The following is a 23,446-nucleotide window of genomic DNA, read 5'->3' as shown; positions in this document are numbered from 1 at the left end:
GAAAAGAATAAATAAACAAATAAGGAAATAAATAAATAAGTGAATGGAGGGGACATATGTCTCCTAGTAGCTTCCTCTCATTAGTTCTAACCTTATTTCTTCAAATAATAACAAGAATAGCTAACATTTATTGAGCAACTAGTATGTTTCAGGTACTGGGCTAAATGCTTTACATTTGTTATCCCATTTACACATGAGGACCCTGGAGTTTTGAGAGGTTAAGTGACCTGTTCAAGGTCGCAGAGATGGTGCTGGGATTAGAACCCAGGCAGTCTGGCTGTGGAGGCCCTGATCTTGGCCACTGCAGTCCATGCACTCTTGAGTCCTAAATATGTAAGAAAATGGAAAACTTCAGTTGTTCTGCCATTGTCCTCACATTGCTCAGGACTGCAGGATGCTCGCTGAGAGGGTCCGAGCCTTTGCTGCTCTCGCCTCCCTTCTCCTCCATTCCGTCCCTGTTCCTCTTCTTCCCGTCTCCAAAGGCCACCCCATCAGCCTGCCCGACTCAAAGCCAGAACTTTTTCTGACCTTCCATCCTTCCGCGCAGCTCCAGAAATGGATTCTCTCAGCAGGCTGGCAGAGGGTCGGGATGCTCCTGGTGTCAGTTAGAAACAACAGACTGGGCCCCTTTCCAGGGCTGAGGAGGAGGCCCCCAAACAGCTTCCTGCTCATGGCTAATAATAATAATAATAATAGCTAACATTCTGGGCATATACTACATGTCAGCTGAGCTGTGCACTTGTGGAGTGACCTTAGTAAATCCCAGAGCCTCTTGACCTTAGAAATGGTGTGGTGCTCAGCTGTGGAGAGGGTGTTCATTCTGCTCAGGTGACCCTGTGGTTAGAGCCTGGGCTCTAAAATCAGACAGGCCTGGTTCCAGGGGTAGCTCTGACACTTAAGAGCTGTGTGACCTTGGAAACTTTACTTACCCTCTCTGGGCCTTGGCCCCTCATCTGCAAGATGGATAGGAGAGGGTTTCTGTGACGATTAAATGATATCATTTGTTTTGAATGCCTGGCACAGCTGAGTAGAGAAATGGAGAAGAAAACAGCTAGTGTTATTAGTTTTGTTGTGGTTCTAGGTGGACCTCAGGATTTCTGTTTAGGAGGGGGTTTTGTGGTTTCTGTAAGAGTCTGGAGAGCATGTTGGGTCATCCTGATACTTGTCTTTTGATGCCCATCCTGGGTGGTTTAGGAGGATGGTCAGCTTCCAGAAGAAGAACTCAGTGTGTGTGTGTGTGTGTGTGTGTGTGTGTGTGTGTGTGTGTGTGCACGCGCGCGCACGTGCGCGCCTGTGTGTATTTTCTCTTAACATGTCTGAATGAGTCAAAGTAATTATCACTGTATTTTTTAATTTTTCTTTTTTTTTCAGAAAGGAGATGTTTGGGCTGAAGCTGAAGAAGAAGAAGAAGAAAGCAGAGAAGGGGTTAATCCTAGCCAACAAGGGTGCCCAAGGTGAGTCTTTTGAGGGGTAGGTAGGGACCACCACCCTGGGGCCTGCAGGTCTCCAGGGTTGACCCCCCCTTGGCTGAGAATGGGATTCATTCTCCGAGGAGTGAGGTGGGAACTGTGCTGCCTTCTGGGTCTTCAGACCCTGCCAACCCCAAGTGCAGGCCCAAAGTGATCCCCCCCTGCGCCACTGGTCATCTGGTCCCTTGGCCAAACAAGGGTAGGTGGACACCTGCTGGACCCCGGAAGGATTCCCCCCAAGGAGGCAGTGACAGGGTTCAAGCTCCCATTTCTGTTCTGATTTGCTCTGTGGCCCAGGATAAGTCACTCAGCAGCTCCAAGTCCCAGCTTCTCCCTTTGTTAAGTGGGCATGACGTGGGCTACTGAGCTGACCGCGCAATCATGGGGAGAAGCAAGTGAGATTTTGAAAATCGGAGGGTAGCAGCTGCTCTGGGGGAGGCTTTACATATACTGTCTCATTTAACCCCTCCGTCATCCTACCAGAAGGTGTGGCTATCCCAGTTTCACAAATGAGGTTACAAAGATGCAGAGAGAGTAAGTAAAGTGTGGAAAAGACCAGCTGCAGAATTGCAGGGCTCAGTGAAAAATGAAAATGCAAAGCCATTGTTAAGAACTTATTAAGACTATCTGGATGGTGACTGCAGAGCATTAGGCCAAGGGCAATGAGTTCCTTCTGATCACAGGACCCTACAGGGCTGCACAGACCCATGAAGCCAGCCTTGAGGGTGGGAGGTGCAGAGCCAGGAAGCAATGGCATTGGGATATATTGATAAATCCAGGCTCTCAGACTTTCTGCGCTTAGAATGGGCGATTCCTTCTCCAGAAGAGCAAAGCTCCAAGTTACAGTGTGACCTGTGCCAGTGGAGGCCAGGCCCCATATCAGGGAGACACTCATGTGTATTGAATCAAATATGATCAACTGATTCCAATGGACAGGTCTGGGGTGGTGTCTGGAAACTTACGTTGGGTGGTCGTGACAGCAACTGGTTCAAGGCTAGCTTTCTGGACCATTTCTAAACCAAAATGGTACAGTGAGTCTGCTTTATTTTCACCCCTCTCGTCTCCTTGGAGGGGTGCGTCCTTCACCCTTCACCGCGTACCCTGCAGGTGCCCTGCAACCTGTCCTCCACCCAGCTTCACTCCTCACCCTCAGGGAAAACCTAACCTTATGATGGGAAAATACAGAGACTCATTCATACTAAAGTGTTGATAGTAACGATCAAGTCATTCTTGAATGGGACAGGAGAGGCATTACATTTTAGGTGGAGACAAGGCTTAAAGCTTAATAGAAGTACTTGTCTATTCACTCAAGCTGAAGGTATCAGGGATTGGGTAGAAAAGACTCTGGGGTCTTTCCTGGTGTCCTTGAAATTATGACCCTGCAGTAGGTCCTGGAGATACAAGCTTGAATAAGACACAGTTCCTTCCTTCAAGGACCTTATGAAAAATAATATCTATGACACATTGAATAAGCCCCTGCTGTTTTTTCCTTGACATACATCATTCATGACTCTGAAATGTGGTTTCCTTTGCCCCTGTTTTCTAAGAGGTTCAGAGAGGATAAGTGTTTGCTAAAAGTCACACAACCAATAGGTGCAGAAGCTGGCTTCTGAGGCTAGGTCAGTCTTACACCAGAGCCCAGGCTTTCCTACCCCATGGGTCAGCCTCCAGTTAGGAGCCCTTACTGACTGCGCAGCGGGGAAGGAACAAGCTGGTGGAGATTTAGGGCAGCCGACCATAGGCGTTTCAGAGGAGCTGGCTCCCCAGGGCTCATTTTTTTTTTTTTTTTAACATTTTTATTGGAGTATAATTGCTTTACAATGGTGTGTTAGTTTCTGCTTTATAACAAAGTGAATCAGTTATACATATACATATGTTCCCATCTCTCTTCCCTCTTGCGTCTCCCTCCCTCCCACCCTCCCCATCCCACCTCTCCAGGCGGTCACAAAGCACCGAGCTGATCTCCCTATGCTATGTGGCTGCTTCCCACTAGCTATCTACCTTACCTTTGGTAGTGTATATATGTCCATGCCACTCTCTCACTTTGTCACAGTTTACCCTTCCCCCTCCCCATATCCTCAAGTCCATTCTCTAGTAGGTCTGTGTCCTTATTCCTGTCTTAACCCTAGGTTCTTCATGACATTTTTTTTTCTTAAATTCCATATATATGTGTTAGCATACGGTATTTGTCTTTCTCTTTCTGACTTACTTCACTCTGTATGACAGACTCTAGGTCTATCCACCTCATTACAAATAGCTCAATTTCGTTTCTTTTTATGGCTGAGTAATATTCCATTGTATATATGTGCCACATCTTCTTTATCCATTCATCTGTTGATGAACACTTAGGTTGTTTCCATCTCTGGGCTATTGTAAATAGAGCTGCAGTGAACCTTTTGGTACATGACTCTTTTTGAATTATGGTTTTCTCTGGGTATATGCCCAGTAGTGGGATTGCTGGGTCATATGGTAGTTCTATTTTTAGTTTTTTAAGGAACCTCCATACTGTTCTCCACAGTGGCTGTATCAATTTACATTCCCACCAACAGTGCAAGAGTGTTCCCTTTTCTCCACACGCTCTCCAGCATTTATTGTTTCTGGATTTTTTGATGATGGCCATTCTGACTGGTGTGAGATGATATCTCTTTGTAGTTTTGATTTGCATTTCTCTAATGATTAACGATGTTGGGCATTCTTTCATGTGTTTGTTGGCAGTCTGTATATCTTCTTTGGAGAAATGTCTATTTAGGTCTTCTTCGCATTTTTGGATTGGGTTGTTTGTTTTTTTGTTATTGAGCTGCATGAGCTGCTTGTAAATTTTGGAGATTAATCCTTTGTCAGTTGCTTCATTTGCAAATGTTTTCTCCCATTCTGAGGGTTGTCTTTTAGTCTTGTTTATAGTTTCCTTTGCTGTGCAAAAGCTTTTAAGTTTCATTAGGTCCCATTTGTTTATTTTTGTTTTTTTTCCCATTTCTCTGGGAGGTGGGTCAAAAAAGATCTTGCTGTGATTTATGTCATAGAGTGTTCTGCCTATGTTTTCCTCTAAGAGTTTTATAGTTTCTGGCCTTACCTTTAGGTCTTTAATCCATTTTGAGCTTATTTTTGTGTTTGGGAGTGATCTAACCTCATACTTTTACATGTACCTGTCCAGTTTTCCCAGTACCACTTATTGAAGAGGCTGTCCTTTCTTCACTGTACATTCCTGCCTCTTTTATCAAAGATAAGGTGACCATATGTGCGTGGGTTTATCTCTGGGCTTTCTATCCTGTTCCATTGATCTTTCTGTTTTTGTGCCAGTACCATACTGTCTTGATTATTGTAGCTTTGTAGTATAGTCTGAAGTCAGGGAGCCTGATTCCTCCAGCTCCGTTTTTCGTTCTCAAGATTGCTTTGGCTATTCGGGGTCTTTTGTGTTTCCATACAAATTGCAAAATTTTTTGTTCTAGTTCTGTGAAAAATGCCAGTGGTAGTTTGATAGGGATTGCACTGAATCTATAGATTGCTTTGGGTAGTAGAGTCATTTTCACAATGTTGATTCTTCCCATCCAAGAACATGGTGTATCTCTCCATCTATTTGTATCATCTTTAATTTCTTTCATCAGTGTCTTATAATTTTCTGCATACAGGTCTTTTGTCTCCTTAGGTAGGTTTATTCCTAGATATTTTATTCTTTTTGTCGCAATGGTAAATGGGAGTGTTTTCTTGATTTCACTTTCAGATTTTTCATCATTAGTGTATAGGAATGCCAGAGATTTCTGTGCATTAATTTTGTATCCTGCTACTTTACCAAATTCATTGAGTAGCTCTAGTAGTTTTCTGGTGGCATCTTTAGGATTATCTATGTATAGTATCATGTCATCCGCAAACAGTGACAGCTTTACTTCTTCTTTTCTGATTTGGATTCCTTTTACTTCCTTTTCTTCTCTGATTGCTGTGGCTAAAACTTCCAAAACTATGTTGAATAATAGTGGTGAGAGTGGGCAACCTTGTCTTGTTCCTGATCTTAGTGGAAATGCTTTCAGTTTTTCACCATTGAGGATGATGTTGACTGTGGGTTTGTCATATATGGCCTTTGAGGAAAGTTCCCTCTATGCCTACTTTCTGCAGGGTTTTTATCATAAATGGGTGTTGAATTTTGTCGAAAGCTTTGTCTGCATCTATTGAGATGATCATATGTTTTTTCTCCTTCAGTTTGTTAATATGGTGTATCACGTTGATTGATTTGCGTATATTGAAGAATCCTTGCATTCCTGGAATAAACCCCACTTGATCATGGTGTATGATCTGTTTAATGTGCTGTTGGATTCTGTTTGCTAGTATTTTGTTGAGGAGTTTTGCATCTATGTTCATCAGTGATATTGGCCTGTAGTTTTCTTTCTTTGTGACATCCTTGTCTGGTTTTGGTATCAGGGTGATGGTGGCTTCGTAGAATGAGTTTGGGAGTGTTCCTCCCTCTGCTATATTTTGTAAGAGTTTGAGAAGGATAGGTGTTAGCTCTTCTCTAAATGTTTGATAGAATTCACCTGTGAAGCCATCTGGTCCTGGGCTTTTGTTTGTTGGAAGATTTTTAATCACAGTTTCAATTTCAGTGCTTGTGATTGGTCTGTTCATATTTTCTATTTCTTCCTGGTTCAGTCTTGGCAGGTTGTGCATTTCTAAGAATTTGTCCATTTCTTCCAGGTTGTCCATTTTATTGGCCTAGAGTTGCTTGTAGTAATCTCTCATGATCTTTTGTATTTCTGCAGTGTCAGTTGTTACTTCTCCTTTTTCATTTCTAATTCTATTGATTTGAGTCTTCTCCCTTTTTTTCTTGATGAGTCTGGCTAATGGTTTATCAATTTTGTTTATCTTCTCAAAGAACCAGCTTTTAGTTTTATTGATCTTTGCTATTGTTTCCTTCATTTCTTTTTCATTTATTTCTGATCTGATTTTTATGATTTCTTTCCTTCTGCTAACTTTGGGGGTTTTTTGTTCTTCTTTCTCTAATTGCTTTAGGTGCAAGGTTAGGTTGTTTATTTGAGATGTTTCCTGTTTCTTAAGGTAGGATTGTATTGCTATAAACTTCCCTCTTAGAACTGCTTTTGCTGCATCCCATAGATTTTGGTTCGTCGTGTCTCCATTGTCATTTGTTTCTAGGTATTTTTTAATTTCCTCTTTGATTTCTTCAGTGATCACTTCGTTATTAAGTAGTGTATTGTTTAGCCTCCATGTGTTTGTATTTTTTACAGATCTTTTCCTGTAATTGATATCTAGTCTCATAGCATTGTGGTCGGAAAACATACTTGATACAATTTCAATTTTCTTAAATTTACCAAGGCTTGATTTGTGACCCAAGATATGATCTATCCTGGAGAATGTTCCATGAGCACTTGAGAAAAATGTGTATTCTGTTGTTTTTGGATGGAATGTCCTATAAATATCAATTAAGTCCATCTTGTTTAATGTATCATTTAAAGCTTGTGTTTCCTTATTTATTTTCATTTTGGATGATCTGTCCACTGGTGAAAGTGGGGTGTTAAAGTCCCCTACTATGAATATGTTACTGTCGATTTCCCCTTTTATGGCTGTTAGTATTTGCCTTATGTATTGAGGTGCTCCTATGTTGGGTGCATAAATATTTACAATTGTTATATCTTCTTCTTGGATCAATCCCTTGATCATTATGTAGTGTCCTTCTTTGTCTCTTCTAATAGTCTTTATTTTAAAGTCTATTTTGTCTGATATGAGAATAGCTACTCCAGCTTTCTTTTGGTTTCCATTTGCATGAAATTTCTTTTTCCATCCCCTTACTTTCAGTCTGTATGTGTCTCTAGGTCTGAAGTGGGTCTCTTGTAGACAGCAAATATATGGGTCTTGTTTTTGTATCCATTCAGCCAATCTGTGTCTTTTGGTGGGAGCATTTAGTCCATTGACATTTAAGGTAATTATCGATATGTATGTTCCTATTCCCATTTTCTTAATTGTTTTGGGTTCGTTATTGTAGGTCTTTTCCTTCTCTTGTGTTTCTTGCCTAGAGAAGTTCCTTTAGCAGTTGTTGTAAAGCTGGTTTGGTGGTGCTGAACTCTCTCAGCTTTTGCTTGTCTGTAAAGGTTTTAATTTCTCCATCAAATCTGAATGAGAACCTTGCTGGGTAGAGTAATCTTGGTTGCAGGTTTTTCTCCTTCATCACTTTAAATATGTCCTGCCAGTCCCTTCTGGCTTGCAGAGTTTCTGCTGAAAGATCAGCTGTTAACCTTATGGGGATTTCCTTGTGTGTTATTTTTCCCTTGATGCTTTTAATATGTTTTCTTTGTATTTAATTTTTGACAGTTTGATTAGTATGTGTCTTGGCGTCTTTCTCCTTGGATTTATCCTGTATGGGACTCTCTGTGCTTCCTGGACTTGATTAACTATTTCCTTTCCCATGTTAGGGAAGTTTTCAACTATAATCTCTTCAAATATTTTCTCAGTCCCTTTCTTTTTCTCTTCTTCTTCTGGAACCCCTATAATTCGAATGTTGGTGCGTTTAATGTTGTCCCAGAGGTCTCTGAGACTGTCCTCAGTTCTTTTCATTCTTTTTTCTTTATTCTGCTCTGCAGTAGTTATTTCCACTATTTTATCTTCCAGGTCACTTATCCGTTCTTCTGCCTCAGTTATTCTACTATTGATCCCATCTAGAGTCTTTTTCATTTCATTTATTGTGTTGTTCATCGTTGTTTGTTTCATCTTTAGTTCTTCTAGGTCCTTGTTAAATGTTTCTTGCATTTTGTCTATTCTATTTCCAAGATTTTGGATCATCTTTACTATCATTATTCTGAATTCTTTTTCAGGTAGACTGCCTATTTCCTCTTCATTTGTTAGGTCTGGTGGGTTTTTATCTTGCTCCTTCATCTGCTGTGTGTTTTTCTGTCTTCTCATTTTGCTTATCTTACTGTGTTTGGGGTCTCCTTTTTGCAGGCTGCAGGTTCGTAGTTCCCGTTGTTTTTGGTGTCTGTCCCCAGTGGCTAAGGTTGGTTCAGTGGGTTGTGTAGTCTTCCTGGTGGAGGGGACTAGTGCCTGTGTTCTGGCGGATGAGGCTGGATCTTGTCTTTCTGGTGGGCAGGTACACGTCTGGTGGTGTGTTTTGGGGTGTCTGTGGACTTATTATGCTTTTAGGCAGCCTCTCTGCTAATGGGTGGGGTTGTGTTCCTGTCTTGCTAGTTGTTTGGCATAGGATATCCAACACCGTACCTTGCTGGTCGTTGAGTGAAGCTGGGTGCTGGTGTTGAGATGGAGATCTCTGGGAGATTTTCGCCATTTGATATTATGTGGAGCTGGGAGGTCTCTTGTGGACCAGTGTCCTGAAGTTGGCTCTCCCACCTCAGAGGCACAGCACTGAGTCCTGGCTGCAGCACCAAGAGCCTTTCATCCACACGGCTCAGAATAAAAGGGAGAAAAAGTAGAAAGAAAGAATTAGTAGAAGTAGAAAGAAAGAAAGAAAGGAGGGAGGGAGGGAGGAAGGAAGGAAGGAGGGAAGGAAGAAAAAAAGAAAGAAGATAAAGTAAAATAAAATAAAGTAAGATAAAATATAATAAAGTTATTAAAATAAAAAAATAATTATTAAGAGAAAAAAAGAAAAAAAAATTAAAACAACAACAACAAACGGACGGATAGAACCCTAGGACAAATGGTGGAAGCAAAGCTATACAGACAAAATCTCACACAGAAGCATACACATACACACTCACAAAAAGAGGAAAAGGAAAAAAATCATAAATCTTGCTCTCAACGTCCACCTCCTCAATTTGGGATGATTTGTTGTCTATTCGTGTATTCCACAGATGCAGGGTACATCAAGTTGATTGTGGAGCTTTAATCCACTGCTCCTGAGGCTGCTGCGATGGATTTCCCTTTCTCTTCTTTGTTCTCACAGCTCCCAGGGGCTCAGCTTTGGATTTGGCCCCGCCTCTGCATGTAGGTCGCTGGAGGGCATCTGTTCTTCTCTCAGACAGGGCGGGGTTAAAGGAGCCGCTTATTCCGGGGCTCTGGCTCACTCAGGCCGGGGGGGGGGGGGGGGGGCACGGAGTGCGGGGCGGGCCTGCAGCGGCAGAGGCCGGTGTGACGTTGCAGCAGCCTGAGGCGTGCCATGTTTTCTCCCGGGGAAGTTGTCCCTGGATCCCGGGACCCTGGCAGTGGCGGCCTGCACAGGCTCCCCGGAAGGGGTTGTGGAGAGTGATCTGTGCTCGCACACAGGCCCCTTGGTGGCGGCAGCAGCAGCCTTAGCGTCTCATGCCCCTCTCTGGGGTCCACGCTTTTAGCCGCGGCTCACACCCGTCTCTGGAGCTCCTTTAAGCAGCGCTCTTAATCCCCTCTCCTCGCGCACCAGGAAACAAAGAGGGAAGAAAAAGTCTCTTGCCTCTTCGGCAGGTCCAGACTTTTTCCCGGACTCCCTCCCGGCCAGCCGTGGCGCACTAACCCCTTCAGGCTGTGTTCACGCCGCCAACCCCAGTCCTCGCCCGGCGCTCCAACCGAAGCCCGAGCCTCAGTTCGCAGACCCGCCTGCCCCGGCGGGTGAGCAGACAAGCCTCTCGGGCTGGTGAGTGCCAGTCGGCCCTGATCCTCTGTGCGGGAATCTCTCCGCTTTGCCCTCTGCACCCCTGTGGCTGTGCCCTCCTCCGCGGTTCTGAAGCATTCCCCCTCCGCCACCCGCAGTCTCCACCCGCGAAGGGACTTCCTAGTCTGTGGAAACCTTTCCTCCTTCACAGTTCCCTCCCACTGGTGCAGGTGCCGTCCCTATTCTTTTGTCTCTGTTTATTCTTTTTTCTTGCACCCTACCCAGGTACGTGGGGTGTTTCTTGCCTTTTGGGAGGTCTGAGGTCTTCTGTCAGCGTTCAGTAGGTGTTCTGTAGGAGTTGTTCCACGTGTAGCTGTATTTCTGGTGTATTTGTGGGGAGGAAGGTGATCTCCGCGCCTTACTCTTCCGCCATCTTCCCGGAAGCCTTTTTTACATCTTTATTGGAGTATAATTGCTTTACAGTGGTGTGTTAGTTTCTGCTTTATAACAAAGTGAATCAGTTATACATATACATATGTTCCCATCTCTCTTCCCTCGTGCGTCTCCCTCCCTCCCACCCTCCCTATCCCACCCCTCTAGATGGTCACAAAACACCGGGCTGATCACCCTGTGCTATGCGGCTTCCCACTAGCTATCTATTTTACATTTGGTAGTGTATATATGTCCATGCCACTCTCTCACTTTGTCACAGTTTACCCTTCCCCCTCCCCATATCCTCAAGTCCATTCTCTAGTAGGTCTGTGTCTTTATTCCTGTCTTACCCCTAGGTTCTTCATGACATTTTTTTTTCTTAAATTCCATATATATGTGTTAGCATACGGTATTTGTCTTTCTCTTTCTGACTTATTTCACTCTGTATGACAGACCCTAGGTCTATCCACCTCATTACAAATAGCTCAATTTCGTTTCTTTTTATGGCTGAGTAATATTCCATTGTATATATGTGCCACATCTTCTTTATCCATTCATCCTATGATGGACACGTAGGTTGTTTCCATCTCTGGGCTATTGTAAATAGAGCTGCAATGAACATTTTGGTACATGACTCTTTTTGAATTATGGTTTTCTCTGGGTATATGCCCAGTAGTGGGATTACTGGGTCATATGGTAGTTCTATTTTTAGTTTTTTAAGGAACCTCCATACTGTTCTCCATAGTGGCTGTACCAATTCACATTCCCACCAGCAGTGCAAGAGGGTTCCCTTTTCTCCACACCATCTCCAGCATTTATTGTTTCTGGATTTTTTGATGATGGCCATTCTGACTGGTGTGAGATGATATCTCATTGTAGTTTTGATTTGCATTTCTCTAATGATTAATGATGTTGAGCATTCTTTCATGTGTTTGCTGGCAGTCTGTATATCTTCTTTGGAGAAATGTCTATTTAGATCTTCTTCCCATTTTTGGATTGGGTTGTTTGTTTTTTTGTTATTGAGCTGCATGAGCTGCTTGTAAATTTTGGAGATTAGTCCTTTGTCAGTTGCTTCATTTGCAAATATTTTCTCCCATTCTGAGGGTTGGCTTTTGATCTTGTTTATGGTTTCCTTTGCTGTGCAAAAGCTTTGAAGTTTCATTAGGTCCCATTTGTTTATTTTTGTTTTTATTTCCATTTCTCTGGGAGGTGGGTCAAAAAGGATCTTGCTGTGATTTATGTCATAGAGTGTTCTGCCTATGTTTTCCTCTAAGAGTTTGATAGTTTCTGGCCTTACCTTTAGGTCTTTAATCCATTTTGAGCTTATTTTTGTGTATGGTGTTAGGGAGTGATCTAATCTCATACTTTTACATGTACCTGTCCAGTTTTCCCAGCACCACTTATTGAAGAGGCTGTCCTTTCTCCACTGTACATTCCTGCTTCCTTTATCAAAGATAAGGTGACCATATGTGCGTGGGTTTACCTCTGGGCTTTCTATCCTGTTCCATTGATCTGTATTTCTGTTTTTGTGCCAGTACCATACTGTCTTGATTATTGTAGCTTTGTAGTGTAGTCTGAAGTCAGGGAGCCTGATTCCTCCAGCTCCGTTTTTCGTTCTCAAGATTGCTTTGGCTATTCGGGGTCTTTTGTGTTTCCATACAAATTGCAAAATTTTTTGTTCTAGTTCTGTGAAAAATGCCAGTGGTAGTTTGATAGGGATTGCATTGAATCTGTAGATTGCTTTGGGTAGTAGAGTCATTTTCACAATGTTGAATTAGAGTCTTCAGCAAACAGGGCGGAGAGGAGTCAGGGCCCTCCTAAAAGTAAATAGCATCCATCCTACTGGCCATGGGCTGACCCTGTGGGAGACAGCGAAAACAAAGTCTACAGAACTTAGTGCAAGTTGGTCTTTCCTTCTTGGCCTGACTGGGGAAGTTAGGACTTTTCTGGGTGAAATGTTTAGAGATTCTCAAAGTCTGTGGCTCTTACATCTGTGTATTTTGAGACATAATGGCTATACCTTAATTTCCTAAAATTCCAATGATCCTGACGCATCCATTAATTAGCTACCCAAAGAGTAGTTGTTGGGTACCTCCCATGAACATCATTCATTCATTTATTTAACAAATATTAATAGAATGTCTGCTGAGCCTAGGGTCCTCTGCTCGGTTCTGGGTATGTAGTGGTGACATTGGATAGTTTAGAGGGAAGACAGCCCTGTGGAGGATTCTTCCGTTTGCCCCTCCAGATCTATCTTCCACCCTTGTCCACCTCTTCTCTGTCCCAGGAGGCTTACCTCTATGGATGCACAACCCAGGTCCCTTCCCCAAGGAGGTACCCCAGAAGGAGGTCTGGGGGAGGAAGGAGTGTGAGGTCAGGACCCAGTGGTTGGATGTGTCCCTCAACTGGAGGGTGGGTGCCCCTCCACCTAGGAAAGCCGACTAGACCCGACTTCCTTTCCTACCACTTTCTGGTAACTGTTCTCTCTCCTCATTTTGGGGGCCTCCACGTGGTATCAGCTTGGCTGCCATAGCCAAAGATAGCTGTACGACCCTTTGTGGTTTTCCTACACCCACGCCTTTGTAAAAAGTCCTCAAGTCATCCTGCTGTGGACGGGCCATCTGTTATCCATGGGGACCCTGATGCGGTAACTGCATTACAAGTGGAGAAAAGTGCTGTAAAGAAAATAGACAATGTGCTTACATGGGGACTATTGGGGGATCTCTTTTAGTGTGGTCTGAGAGGGGCTCCCTGAGTGGGGGGGTAATATTTAAGTTACAGCATCGAGGGTGAGCCCCCGATGGGTGGGCAGGGAGAGCAGCTCAGGCGGAGGGCTGCCTGTGAAGAAAGACTCCAAGCAGGAGAGAGCTTGTTAGAAGGGATGGAAGCCAGCCTGTGTGACTAGAAAGCACTGAGGGTAGGGCCGGGGGGCAGGTAGGCCAGGAGGAGGAGATGGCAGCCAGGTAGGACAGGGAATTAGAGTTGCGTGTGCACTTCGGATTTATTCTAAGTGCAGTGGAAAGCCATGGAGGAGTTTTCAAAAGAGAAACATGATTTTTTTTTTTTAAAGTAGGTTGCAGTGGAGCTCCTTGGTGAGTAGATTGGAGAGAACAGAATGAATGAATGAATGAATGAATGAGTTAGCTATGGATGATGCTTTAGCTGACTGCCTTCCTGCCTGCAGGCCTGTCTCACCCTCCAGCACGTAAACCCCTAGAGGGAGGGGTCCACGTTTTGTTAATTCCTCCATCCTGAACATCTAACCTAGCCCAGTTTCTGGCATGTATAACGTACCTAAGAATGATCACTGTAAACCTGATTCCCTAAGAGTTGCTCCTCATTCTTTTATTTTTTAAAATTTATTTATTTATTTTCTTTTTGGCTGCATTGGGTCTTCGTTTCTGTGCGAGGGCTTTCTCTAGTTGTGGCGAGCGGGGGCCACTCTTCATCGCAGTGCACGGGCCTCTCACTGTTGTGGCCTCTCCCGTTGGGGAGCACAGGCTCCAGACACGCAGGCTCAGCAGCCATGGCTCACGGGCCCAGCTGCTCCGCGGCATGTGGGATCTTCCCGGACCAGGGCACGAACCCGTGTCCCCTGCATCGGCTGGCGGACTCTCAGCCACTGTGCCACCAGGGAAATCCCGAAAGCATATCTTTAAATTCATTATCCATAATTCCACAATACCAGGCATACAAATCTACTCCCTCTCTTTTTTGGAAACAGAAGATACATAGTATGTGTCTGGCTTTTCTGCCAATAAGATATTAAGGTCCATGTGGTCAAGGACTGTCTTTGACCAGTCCTTGTACACCTTACGGTGACTGGCATAGCCTGGACACAGAGTTGAGGCTCATATTGCCACAGTGTGTCATATTTAATAGATCTGTCCCTTTTGTTTGCTTTTCTAGATGGTCAAGGTGAAGCAGAAGCACCACAGGAGGGGCTTTCTCACCAGGAAGGCCTGGGAGGAGATTTGATTTCTGACAATGCTTCCACCTCTCGTGTCCCCTCAGCTCCTCCAAAGAGAAGGTACAGTATTGATACAGGCAATCAGCACACATTTGCTAGCACCTCCCCTCTGCCAGGTACTCCTGCAGGCTCTGGGAGAACAGAGAATAACACCTAGTCACCGACTACAGGAGCTGAAGGTCTGAGGCAGGAAGACTGAGTGTTTTGTCTCCTCTACTTTCTCTATGGCAGTGCTGGCCAGGGTCCCAGCTCTACCAATGTCTAGTCTTAAATTTCCTGAGTTAAGGTACTCATGTCCCTCATTGTTCAGGAATGACAGCAGCAACAGGAGACAGAATCAGGTGCTGTCCCTCACCTGCTCTTTAATTCATCAAGATGCTAGATGTCTTGGCTTTGTGTTTGTCCCAAATGAGAAAGTGGTTCTTATACTACCCAACAAAAAGTCAGAACAAACTGGCCTTCTGCGTGCAATTTGTTGTATCAGTTAGCTATAGGTGCGTAACCAATAACTCCTAAGCTCAGTGGCTTAATATGAGCACTTATCATGCGTTAGTTTGGATAGTTTTACTGGTTCCACGTAGTCACAGGTATATGACTGATGTGTCTGTTGTCATTTGGCAGTTCTGCTGATTTTAGTTTGACTGTTGGTTGGTGGTGGGCTGGTCCAGTATTGCTTTACCTGGGACCACTGGCCTCTCCTCCATACGGTATTAGATCCTCCAGCAGGCTATTCCAAGCTTATTCCAATGGTGGTGATGGCAGGGTTCCAGGAGAGAAAGTGGAAGTACACAAGATCTCTTGAGCCCAGGCTTGGAATTGGCAAAAGTCATTTCTGCTGCATTCAGTTGACCAATGCAAGTCACAAGTCTAGCCCATGTCACAGCAAGAGGAGGCTACAAGTTACAGGGTAAAAATCCTGGATACAAGGAAGCCAATAATTGGGGCTGTCAATGCTTTTAGTCTACCATATTTGTTTATGTCAATTTCTTACTAATGATAATTCCTCATGCCATCCCTTCCTTTTCCACTCAGAGTTGTTATTATCAGTAGGGCAAATTAGTGCTTCCTTGTGTGGCACATCCTAAGTTGGTATTACTGGGCTGTGACAGGATGGTACACAGTGTATGTGTGTATGGGGAGGGGGGCAGGGGGCGGGAGACAGATGGAAATCAGAAAAGGTGATAGCTCAGAGCTTGACCCTTAAAAGAAGATGTGAAGTTTGTACGTTCGTACTCACGGCAATGTCTCCCCCCTACACGGCACCATGACAGCTACCACCCCCCCAAACCCCAGAATCAGGACTTCAGTTATTTTTTAATATCCTTTAACAGATCCTTTGCCATTTATTTCGCTAAGATAATAGCATAGAACTAGTGGAGGAAGGCAGGAGAAAGAGAAGGAAGAAGTATGAGCCTTTTTCTTTCTCCTGGCCAGTGCATCCTCCATCAGTTAAAATTCTACCCACCTACCAATGTCCAATTCAAATCTGACCTCTGTAGTGATGTCTTTGTTGCTTACTTCGGCTCTCACAAATTTCTCTCTTCTCTGAAGTTCTATCACATTTTTTTCTACGACATGTCTTACACTTAATAGTTCTCCCTTTATCTGCTTTGGTCCTCTCTCCCTTGGATAGCTTGCTACTGCAAGGACCAAGATGATGGCTTGTTCATGTTTGTTTTTCCTCTGAGACTAGCACAGAGCTTTCACATGGTAAATGGTCAGTACAGGTTTGCCGTTTTATTGATGAACAGATACCCTTTGATATCTACCTTTTCCTACGTGCAATATTTCTTTTAATCCTAAAAGCAACCCTATGTGGTAGAAATTATTATTTCTATTTTTAGATGAAGAAATTAAGGCTAATATCACAAAATTGGGGAAAACAAATATTCTAATTCAGATCGGCCTGACTCCAAAGCCTTGAGACTTTTACTAGTTTACTCTGTTCTCTACTGGACTCAATTATAATCAGCAGAAATGGAAGGAAGTCAAATGCGGCAGTGTTGCTAGAAGGCAAGAGAATAAAATTCAATAGGAACTCGAGCTCAGTTTATATCCCACCCATTGCTGCTTCTGTGGCAACAGGGATTCTTCACCTCTTTATGTTATTATCCAATTTCTAGATGCCCAGGTGTTGTACATCTGTTTTCAATTACTCATGACAGTCCTGATAAACGAAATCCCCTGGAATGTGAAATCTCGCTGAGATGACATCTTGGTCATTCTTTGCAATTTTCTTTTTTACCAATTTTTTTTTTTTAAAAGCAATCACGAAACTCAGAATTGCTATATTTACCAGAAATGGCAAATTGGTCCTCTGGATAGGATCAGACAGCAGATTAGGGAGATCCTTATTTAGACCCAGCTCTGCCACTGATTTGCTGAGGCATCTCAGTTTCTCATTCTGTAAAATAAAAAATAAATGATACTGATAGTCATACTCACAATAAGAATTGACATTTAGTCTTGCCAGGAACTGGGTTAAACCTTTATATGCCTTACATCTTTTAATTGTAGCAATCACTCCTTGTGGTAAGGGCTATTATTAGTGCCAATTTTAGGATGGGAAAACTGAGTCATAGAGAGGTTAAGTCATGTGTCCATCTATACTTATCTCCTCCAGAGGTGGAGAGAGAATATGTGATATAAATAAAAGCATGTGGAAATACCTGGGAAAATATTTTCATGGCTTATGGATCTAAGGTAGGTTCTTACTTAATGAAACAAATATGTTAAACTTTCTTTCAATAGATCAAAACTGTTGACTAAGATCCACGATGGGGAGGTCAGATCCCAAAATTACCAAGTAAGTGATGAGCTCTTCCTACCAAGCCTCCCCCAGCTCTTCTTGTGTGAATGAACAGCCAGACCCAGAGTGTGTACATGCTGCTTTGTGTTGTAGATTGCCATAAACATCACTGAGGCCCGCCAGCTGGTGGGTGAGAACATCGACCCAGTTGTGATCATTGAAATTGGGGATGAGAAGAAGCAAAGCACAGTGAAGGAAGGAACCAACAACCCACTTTACAATGAAGTAAGTCACGGAGGTCACCAACTTCCTCTCCACCAACACACTCTTCACCACCACTCTGCAGCATTCTTCAAATAGAAAAGCCGTCACGGAGCTTCCTTACAAAATTTTACAGACAATGGAAAGGAGAGGCAAGGAATTCCTCGTGATACTAAATTTATTGCTGTGTTTTCAATAGACCCATTTTCTTATTTCTTTAAAAAAAATATTTACTGGAGTATAACTGACTTACAATATCATATTAGTTTTAGGTGTACAACATAGTAATGCAATTTTTAATACATTATGAAATGATCACCGCAGTAAGTCTGATTACCATCTGTCACCATACAAAGTTATTACAATATTATTTTTTTTTTTTTTTTTTTTTTGCGGTACGCGGGCCTCTCACTGTTGTGGCCTCTCCCGTTGCGGAGCACAGGCTCCGGACACGCAGGCTCAGCGGCCATGGCTGACGGGCGCAGCCGCTCCGCGGCATGTGGGATCCTCCCGGATCGGGGCACGAACCCGTGTCCCCTGCATCAGCAGGTGGACTCGCAACTACTGTGCCACCAGGGAAGCCCTATTACAATACTATTGACTATATTTTCTGTGCTGCACATTACATCCCTGTGACTTATTTACTTTATAACTGGTAGTTTATACCTCTTAGTCCCCTTCACCTATTTCACACATCCCCCCAACACCCCTCCCCTCTGGCAAACACCAATTCGTTCTTTGTATTTGTGAGTCTATTTCTGTTTTGTAAGTTGTTCCTTTGTTTTGTTTTTTAGATTCCACATATAAGTGAAATCATATGGTATTTCTCTTTCTCTGACTTATTTCACTTAGCATACTACCCGCCAGGTCCACCCATGCTGTCGCAGATGGCAAGATTTCAGTATTTTCTATGATTGAGGAATATTCTATTGTGTATATATACCCCATCTTCTTTATCCATTCATCTGTTGATGGACACTTAGGTTGCTTCCATATCTTGGCTATTGTAAATAATGCTGCAATGAACATAGGGATGCATATACGTTTTCAAATTAGTGTATTTGGTTTATTCAGATAAATACTCAGAAGTAGAATTGCTGGATCCTATGGTAGTTCTGTTTTTAATTTTTTAAGGAACCTCCATACTGTTTTCCATAGTGCTTGTACCAATTTCTTATAAACTCATCTTCATCTGTCATAAGCTCTGAGTTTATATCCAATAAATGTGCTGGTTAGGGAGAAGACATACATTCTTCTGCATAGCAGAAACATTGAAAATTTAATTATTAATTTTGAAATAGGCATGCTGTGTTGGAAAGTACAACAGTGGTATTTTTGTAAGCAGCGCAAAAATTGTAAAGGAAAGCATCAAGGAGAGACACAAAGCTTCTAAATTTATACACACTAAATTCTTGTTTTTAAATGAAAAGATTAAACAGTTTTTAAAAATGGTCAGAGATACAGAGTTTAAAATGATATATGTGAAAATATATATGATATGTGTTTCCCCCTGATCTTTGATCTCTATCTAATCCCATAGTGCCCCTCCCTGGAGACAGCCATTCTCCCCAGGCATTTGTGTATCCTTTGCAGAGATATTCCAGGCCTGCATAAGAATACAAACAGATACTGTAGCCAAATGGTAGCATTCTATACACACTGTCCTGGACCTAGGTCTTTTCACAAAACAATGTATCTTGGAGATTAGTCTGTATCTAGACATATAGTTCAGGGCTTCCCTGGTGGTGCAGTGGTTGAGAATCCTCCTGCCAATGCAGGGGACACGGGTTCGAGCCCTGGTCCGGGAAGATCCCACATGCCGCGGAGCAACTAAGCCCGTGTGCCACAACTACTAAGCCTGTGCTTTAGAGAACACGAGCCACAACTACTGAAGCCCACATGCCTAGAGCCTGTGTTCCACAATAAGAGAAGCCACCACAATGAAAAGCCCATGCACTGCAACGAAGAGTAGCCCCCACTTGCTGCAACTAGAGAAAGCCCCCGTGCAGCAACAAAGACCCAACACAGCCAAAAAAAAAAAATGTAAATAAATAAATTTATATATATATACATATATATATAAAAGACATATAGTTCAATCTCATTTTCCCTTCTTTGCTGTAGAGTTTTCCATTGCATTGATATATTATAATTTACTAAACCAATCTCTCATTGATGGATATTAAAATTTTTTTCAGCCTTTGGATACTACTTATAATGATATTTAAATGGCATAACTAGGGTGAAGAATATATGCATTTAAAATTTGATATGACCACACTGCCCTCCAAAAAGGTAACAATCTTTACTACAGCTAACAGTGTGCAAGAGTACTTGTTCCCCCCTAGGCACTTCAACACCATGAATTATCAAAAAATGCAGTAAACTCTTAATTAATATTTTAATGAGAGTGGTAATTGAAAAGGCAGGCAGAGAGAGTATGCATAATAATATATATAGAAAATTCCCAAATCACATTTGAGCTCTTAACTCCTTTCCTCTTTATCATTCTTGCCTCTGAGACTTTTACGATGTGTTTAAGTGACAGTTTTCTCCTTTTTGTTCTACGCCTCAGCTCCATAACATCTTTCGGCCTGAATGCGATATGAAATGACGTGCATGAAAATGCTTTAAAACTGCAAAGCTCTACAGATTTGTTGACGATTTTATTAATGTTTGCTTTGTGCATACAAGTCCTGGATCTAAATGACATTCAATTAGGCTAAGTGTAATCATTGGGAAATCAAGTAAAAAACAAAGAAGTGGAATTAAAAATCTTTGTTACAGATTTGGACTCTAATTTTTCAAGCCCAAAGATCACCAGATGTTGAAGGAACCAGTTAGTAGAGGCTGGGGAATATTTCCCAGCTAGAAAAATGTGTGTGGGTTCAGAGGTCCAGGGAACATATATGAGGCAGCTAAATCTGAAATACTGTATGTGAAACTCAGTGGAAGGCAATAAACATTAGAACTAATTTATTGATCCAAAGGAACCCCCAGCATCTCATACACCAGACAATGAAGAACTTCATGCAAGTGTTTTGGACATAAAAGAAATTCTGAACACTGAAGCTCTTAAAAACTTTAAACATGTATATGAAAAACTTCCTGAAATGTTATACATAGTTTCCTGTTCTCTTAAACAGGAGACACTGAACATAACGTAACTTTTCATTGATATTGAAAGACGGCCATTTTGAACGTCTCTTATTATGGTATATGATGACATCTTTCAGCTTTCACGTTTTGATTTTTCTGTGTTGCCTTTAACGGCAGGCTGTTAGTGGTCACTTCTCCCTTTCCTACTGCTGTCATTTTTGTCTCTAATGTCCTTGTGTCATACCTCCATCTTGCAGCTCAAACACAAAACAATCCATGAAACAACTTCCTACTGGCCTCTCCCAACCCCATCAGCCCTCAAAACACACAACCCACAGCAAAGCACTACACCAGTTTTCTACATGAGGAGCCTCCTACCTCACATTTGGGAGGCACTCAATAAAGTTCCAATGGTGAAACGTCTAGCACTTGAATTCCTTTTATAGTAACTTCAGGAGAACTCAGCTTTGGTCCCCAGCCCAGCAATAACTAGCTATATGACTCCAGGCATGTCTTTTAAATTCTTTCATCTTCAGTCTTTTTAACTGTAGAATATGGAGAGCAGTCTATATATTTTCTTCAACTGTAGAATTCAATTGCTTTCCTCAAATTAGAAATCTCCCTTACCCATAATTTCTTTTCATTCTTTCCCTGGTCAATCTTGGGAATTTCACAGGGACGTTTGAAGCTGAAAAATCCTGAGAAAATCAAATTTTAATCAAGTTCACTCCAAATTAAAACCACACTGTGATATACTTTCACTCATCATTATATATAGGCAACAAATAAATAGATAGATAGGTAGATAGATACATAAATGTAAAAGAATTGAAAATTCAAGGGTCGGCAAGGGAATGGCTATTTTCATATGCTGCCAGTGGGAACGTAAAATGGCTTAGCTCCTTTGGAAAAAAATTTTATGCTAGCTACTAAAAGTTTACAGACACACAAGCCATGACCCAACAATTCCAATTCTCATGTCCATTTTAGAGGAAAACTTAAAAATGTGTTGTGTAAAGATGTAATTGGTGATAGTCTTTCTTTTTCTACTTGAAAACAATTGAAAACAGATTAAATGACTTTCAGTAGGGCTGGGCCGATCAGTTGGTGACACAGTGCTGTCATTGAGAACCTTGCAGCAATTTGTTAGAAAAATGCAGATCTAAATCTATTCCAGGAACAGAGTTCTTACACGCAAGCCAGGAATTTATGGGCAGAATGAACTTTATGTTTTCCAGTACTTTGTCTTCGACTTCATTGGGCCCCAATTGCATCTTTTTGACAAGATCATCAAAATCTCAGTAAGTATACCATTGCTGGTGGGGGTGAGGGGAGGTGGAAGAGATTCTAGGCTTTGGGAACTCTCTAGGGCAGCTCAGTCTGTTTACGGATGAATAGATTCAGGAGTGTGAGTGTGGGTTGTTGAGTTTAAAACCAACAGATTAGAACTTGAAATAATCAGTGCAGAGGCATCTGGGAAGGAAAACAGACTCAAGAAAGGTTCTATACTTGCTAGAAGCAAGTTGTAAGCTACCATCAAGCCATTGTGTAGCTGACTAATGTGGGAATGTGAAATATATACGTGAAGTATAAATGACATCTTAATAGATTGCCATTTTGAGTTGATTTCTTTCTTTTTATCAAGCAAATGTTAGTATTTCTCTCTTGGGGTGATAGCCATGCTAATAATAATTAGTCACACCCCCCATTCCCCTCCTATTTGGTAATAAATAGAGAAATAGGAAAAAGAAGCAGGAAGCAACCCAATATATCAATAATGCTGAGTCGGAAAATGTGATTTGGAGCAAGTGGTTGCCATTTGGAGTCTTAATAGTTGCCTTGGAGTGTAAACATCAGGACCTGCCCACGGGGAGTTGGGTCGGCTACAAAGAGCCTTCCTCAGCCCTGCCGGGCGATTTCCTGTCTCCACAGATCAAGTCTGAGGAGTAGAGATGGAGACAGCTTCCTGGTCCACACAGGTGCCTTACTAGGTTGGCCCACCATGTAGAGGGCAGGAATGAGAAGGAAAGTGCCCGTGTTGAAGCCGTATTAGTCCAAATGAGGGTAGGGCAGGCCAACCGGGATCACTGCCAGCTTCACATCACACCACTCAGTAAAGGAACAGAGAGCTGTGTGGATGGCTCATTGCATCCATCTCACCAGACTGAGAAATCTCTGCTTCTCCCACGAAGAGCACAGTGGGGGTGTGTATGCCTTAAAGTGGTGGGGATGGGCAGGGGGTTTGAAGGGTAGGTGCTCTCTTCCCAATAAATTCTGAAAGAACAGAATTCCTACTTTATGTGACAACGTAAGACGTGTGGAGAATGAGGAAATGTTTTGAACAGTGACACCAACCCTGATCAGAGTTATGAAGATGGCAAAACTTGTCTTGAAGACTTCCTTGCCTGTCATTATCACCCACTCAATCTCTATTATATAAATTATACTGTATTATATTACATTACATTATATATATGCATATTATATATAAGTCTTACATTAAGGCTTAGGTAATAGTGGAATCATGATATTCTCTTTCCCGGGGGCACTTGAAGAATGTGACCCTTGAGTAATGAAAAGTCAATAGGAGCCAAACATTCTTCACATGTGAATTTCAGGCGTGATGACAGGTGGTGAGAAGATATTTCAGGACGTGGGACGTTTTCCAGGCTGTCTCACTGCATCACTCAGGCAACCACCTGTTTGTGGGATCGGCTTTGTAACAGGCACCTAGGGGGCTGTCTAGAGTGCAGATGGACAGTTAATAGCTAGGTTTTTAAAAATTAATTAATTTTTGGCTACGTTGGGTCTTTGTTGCTGCGTGTGGGCTTTCTCTAGTTGCAGCAAGGGGGGGGCTACCCTTCGTTGAGGTGAGGGGCTTCTCATTGCGGTGGCTTCTCTTGCTGCGGAGCACAGGCTCTAGGTGCGTGTGCTTCAGTAGTTGTGGCACGTGG

General features: G+C 42.6%; 1 protein-coding gene across 2 annotated transcripts in view; it reads left to right on the top strand.

Moving 5' to 3' along the window:
- The first annotated feature begins 1,375 nt into the window (after positions 1-1,375).
- Positions 1,376-23,446, top strand: part of FER1L6 (fer-1 like family member 6) — a 134,166-nt gene continuing 112,095 nt past the window's right edge. For both annotated transcript variants that reach the window (XR_016388312.1, XM_022554020.3), the window contains exons 1-5: positions 1,376-1,454; positions 14,323-14,443; positions 17,135-17,189; positions 17,286-17,417; positions 21,731-21,793. Coding sequence is in view for 1 of the 2 variants with exons in the window: in XM_022554020.3 (XP_022409728.3) it covers positions 1,379-1,454; positions 14,323-14,443; positions 17,135-17,189; positions 17,286-17,417; positions 21,731-21,793 (447 nt within the window). In the remaining variant the exon portion in view is untranslated. The remainder of the gene's footprint in view (positions 1,455-14,322; positions 14,444-17,134; positions 17,190-17,285; positions 17,418-21,730; positions 21,794-23,446) is intronic.

The sequence above is a fragment of the Delphinapterus leucas genome, chromosome 17, assembly GCF_059928025.1.
Source record: "Delphinapterus leucas isolate spDelLeu-1000000601 "Yukka" chromosome 17, BTC_Dleu_Yukka2, whole genome shotgun sequence".
Taxonomy (NCBI): Eukaryota; Metazoa; Chordata; class Mammalia; order Artiodactyla; family Monodontidae; genus Delphinapterus; species Delphinapterus leucas.
This window is presented reverse-complemented; position numbering and strand designations above follow the sequence as displayed.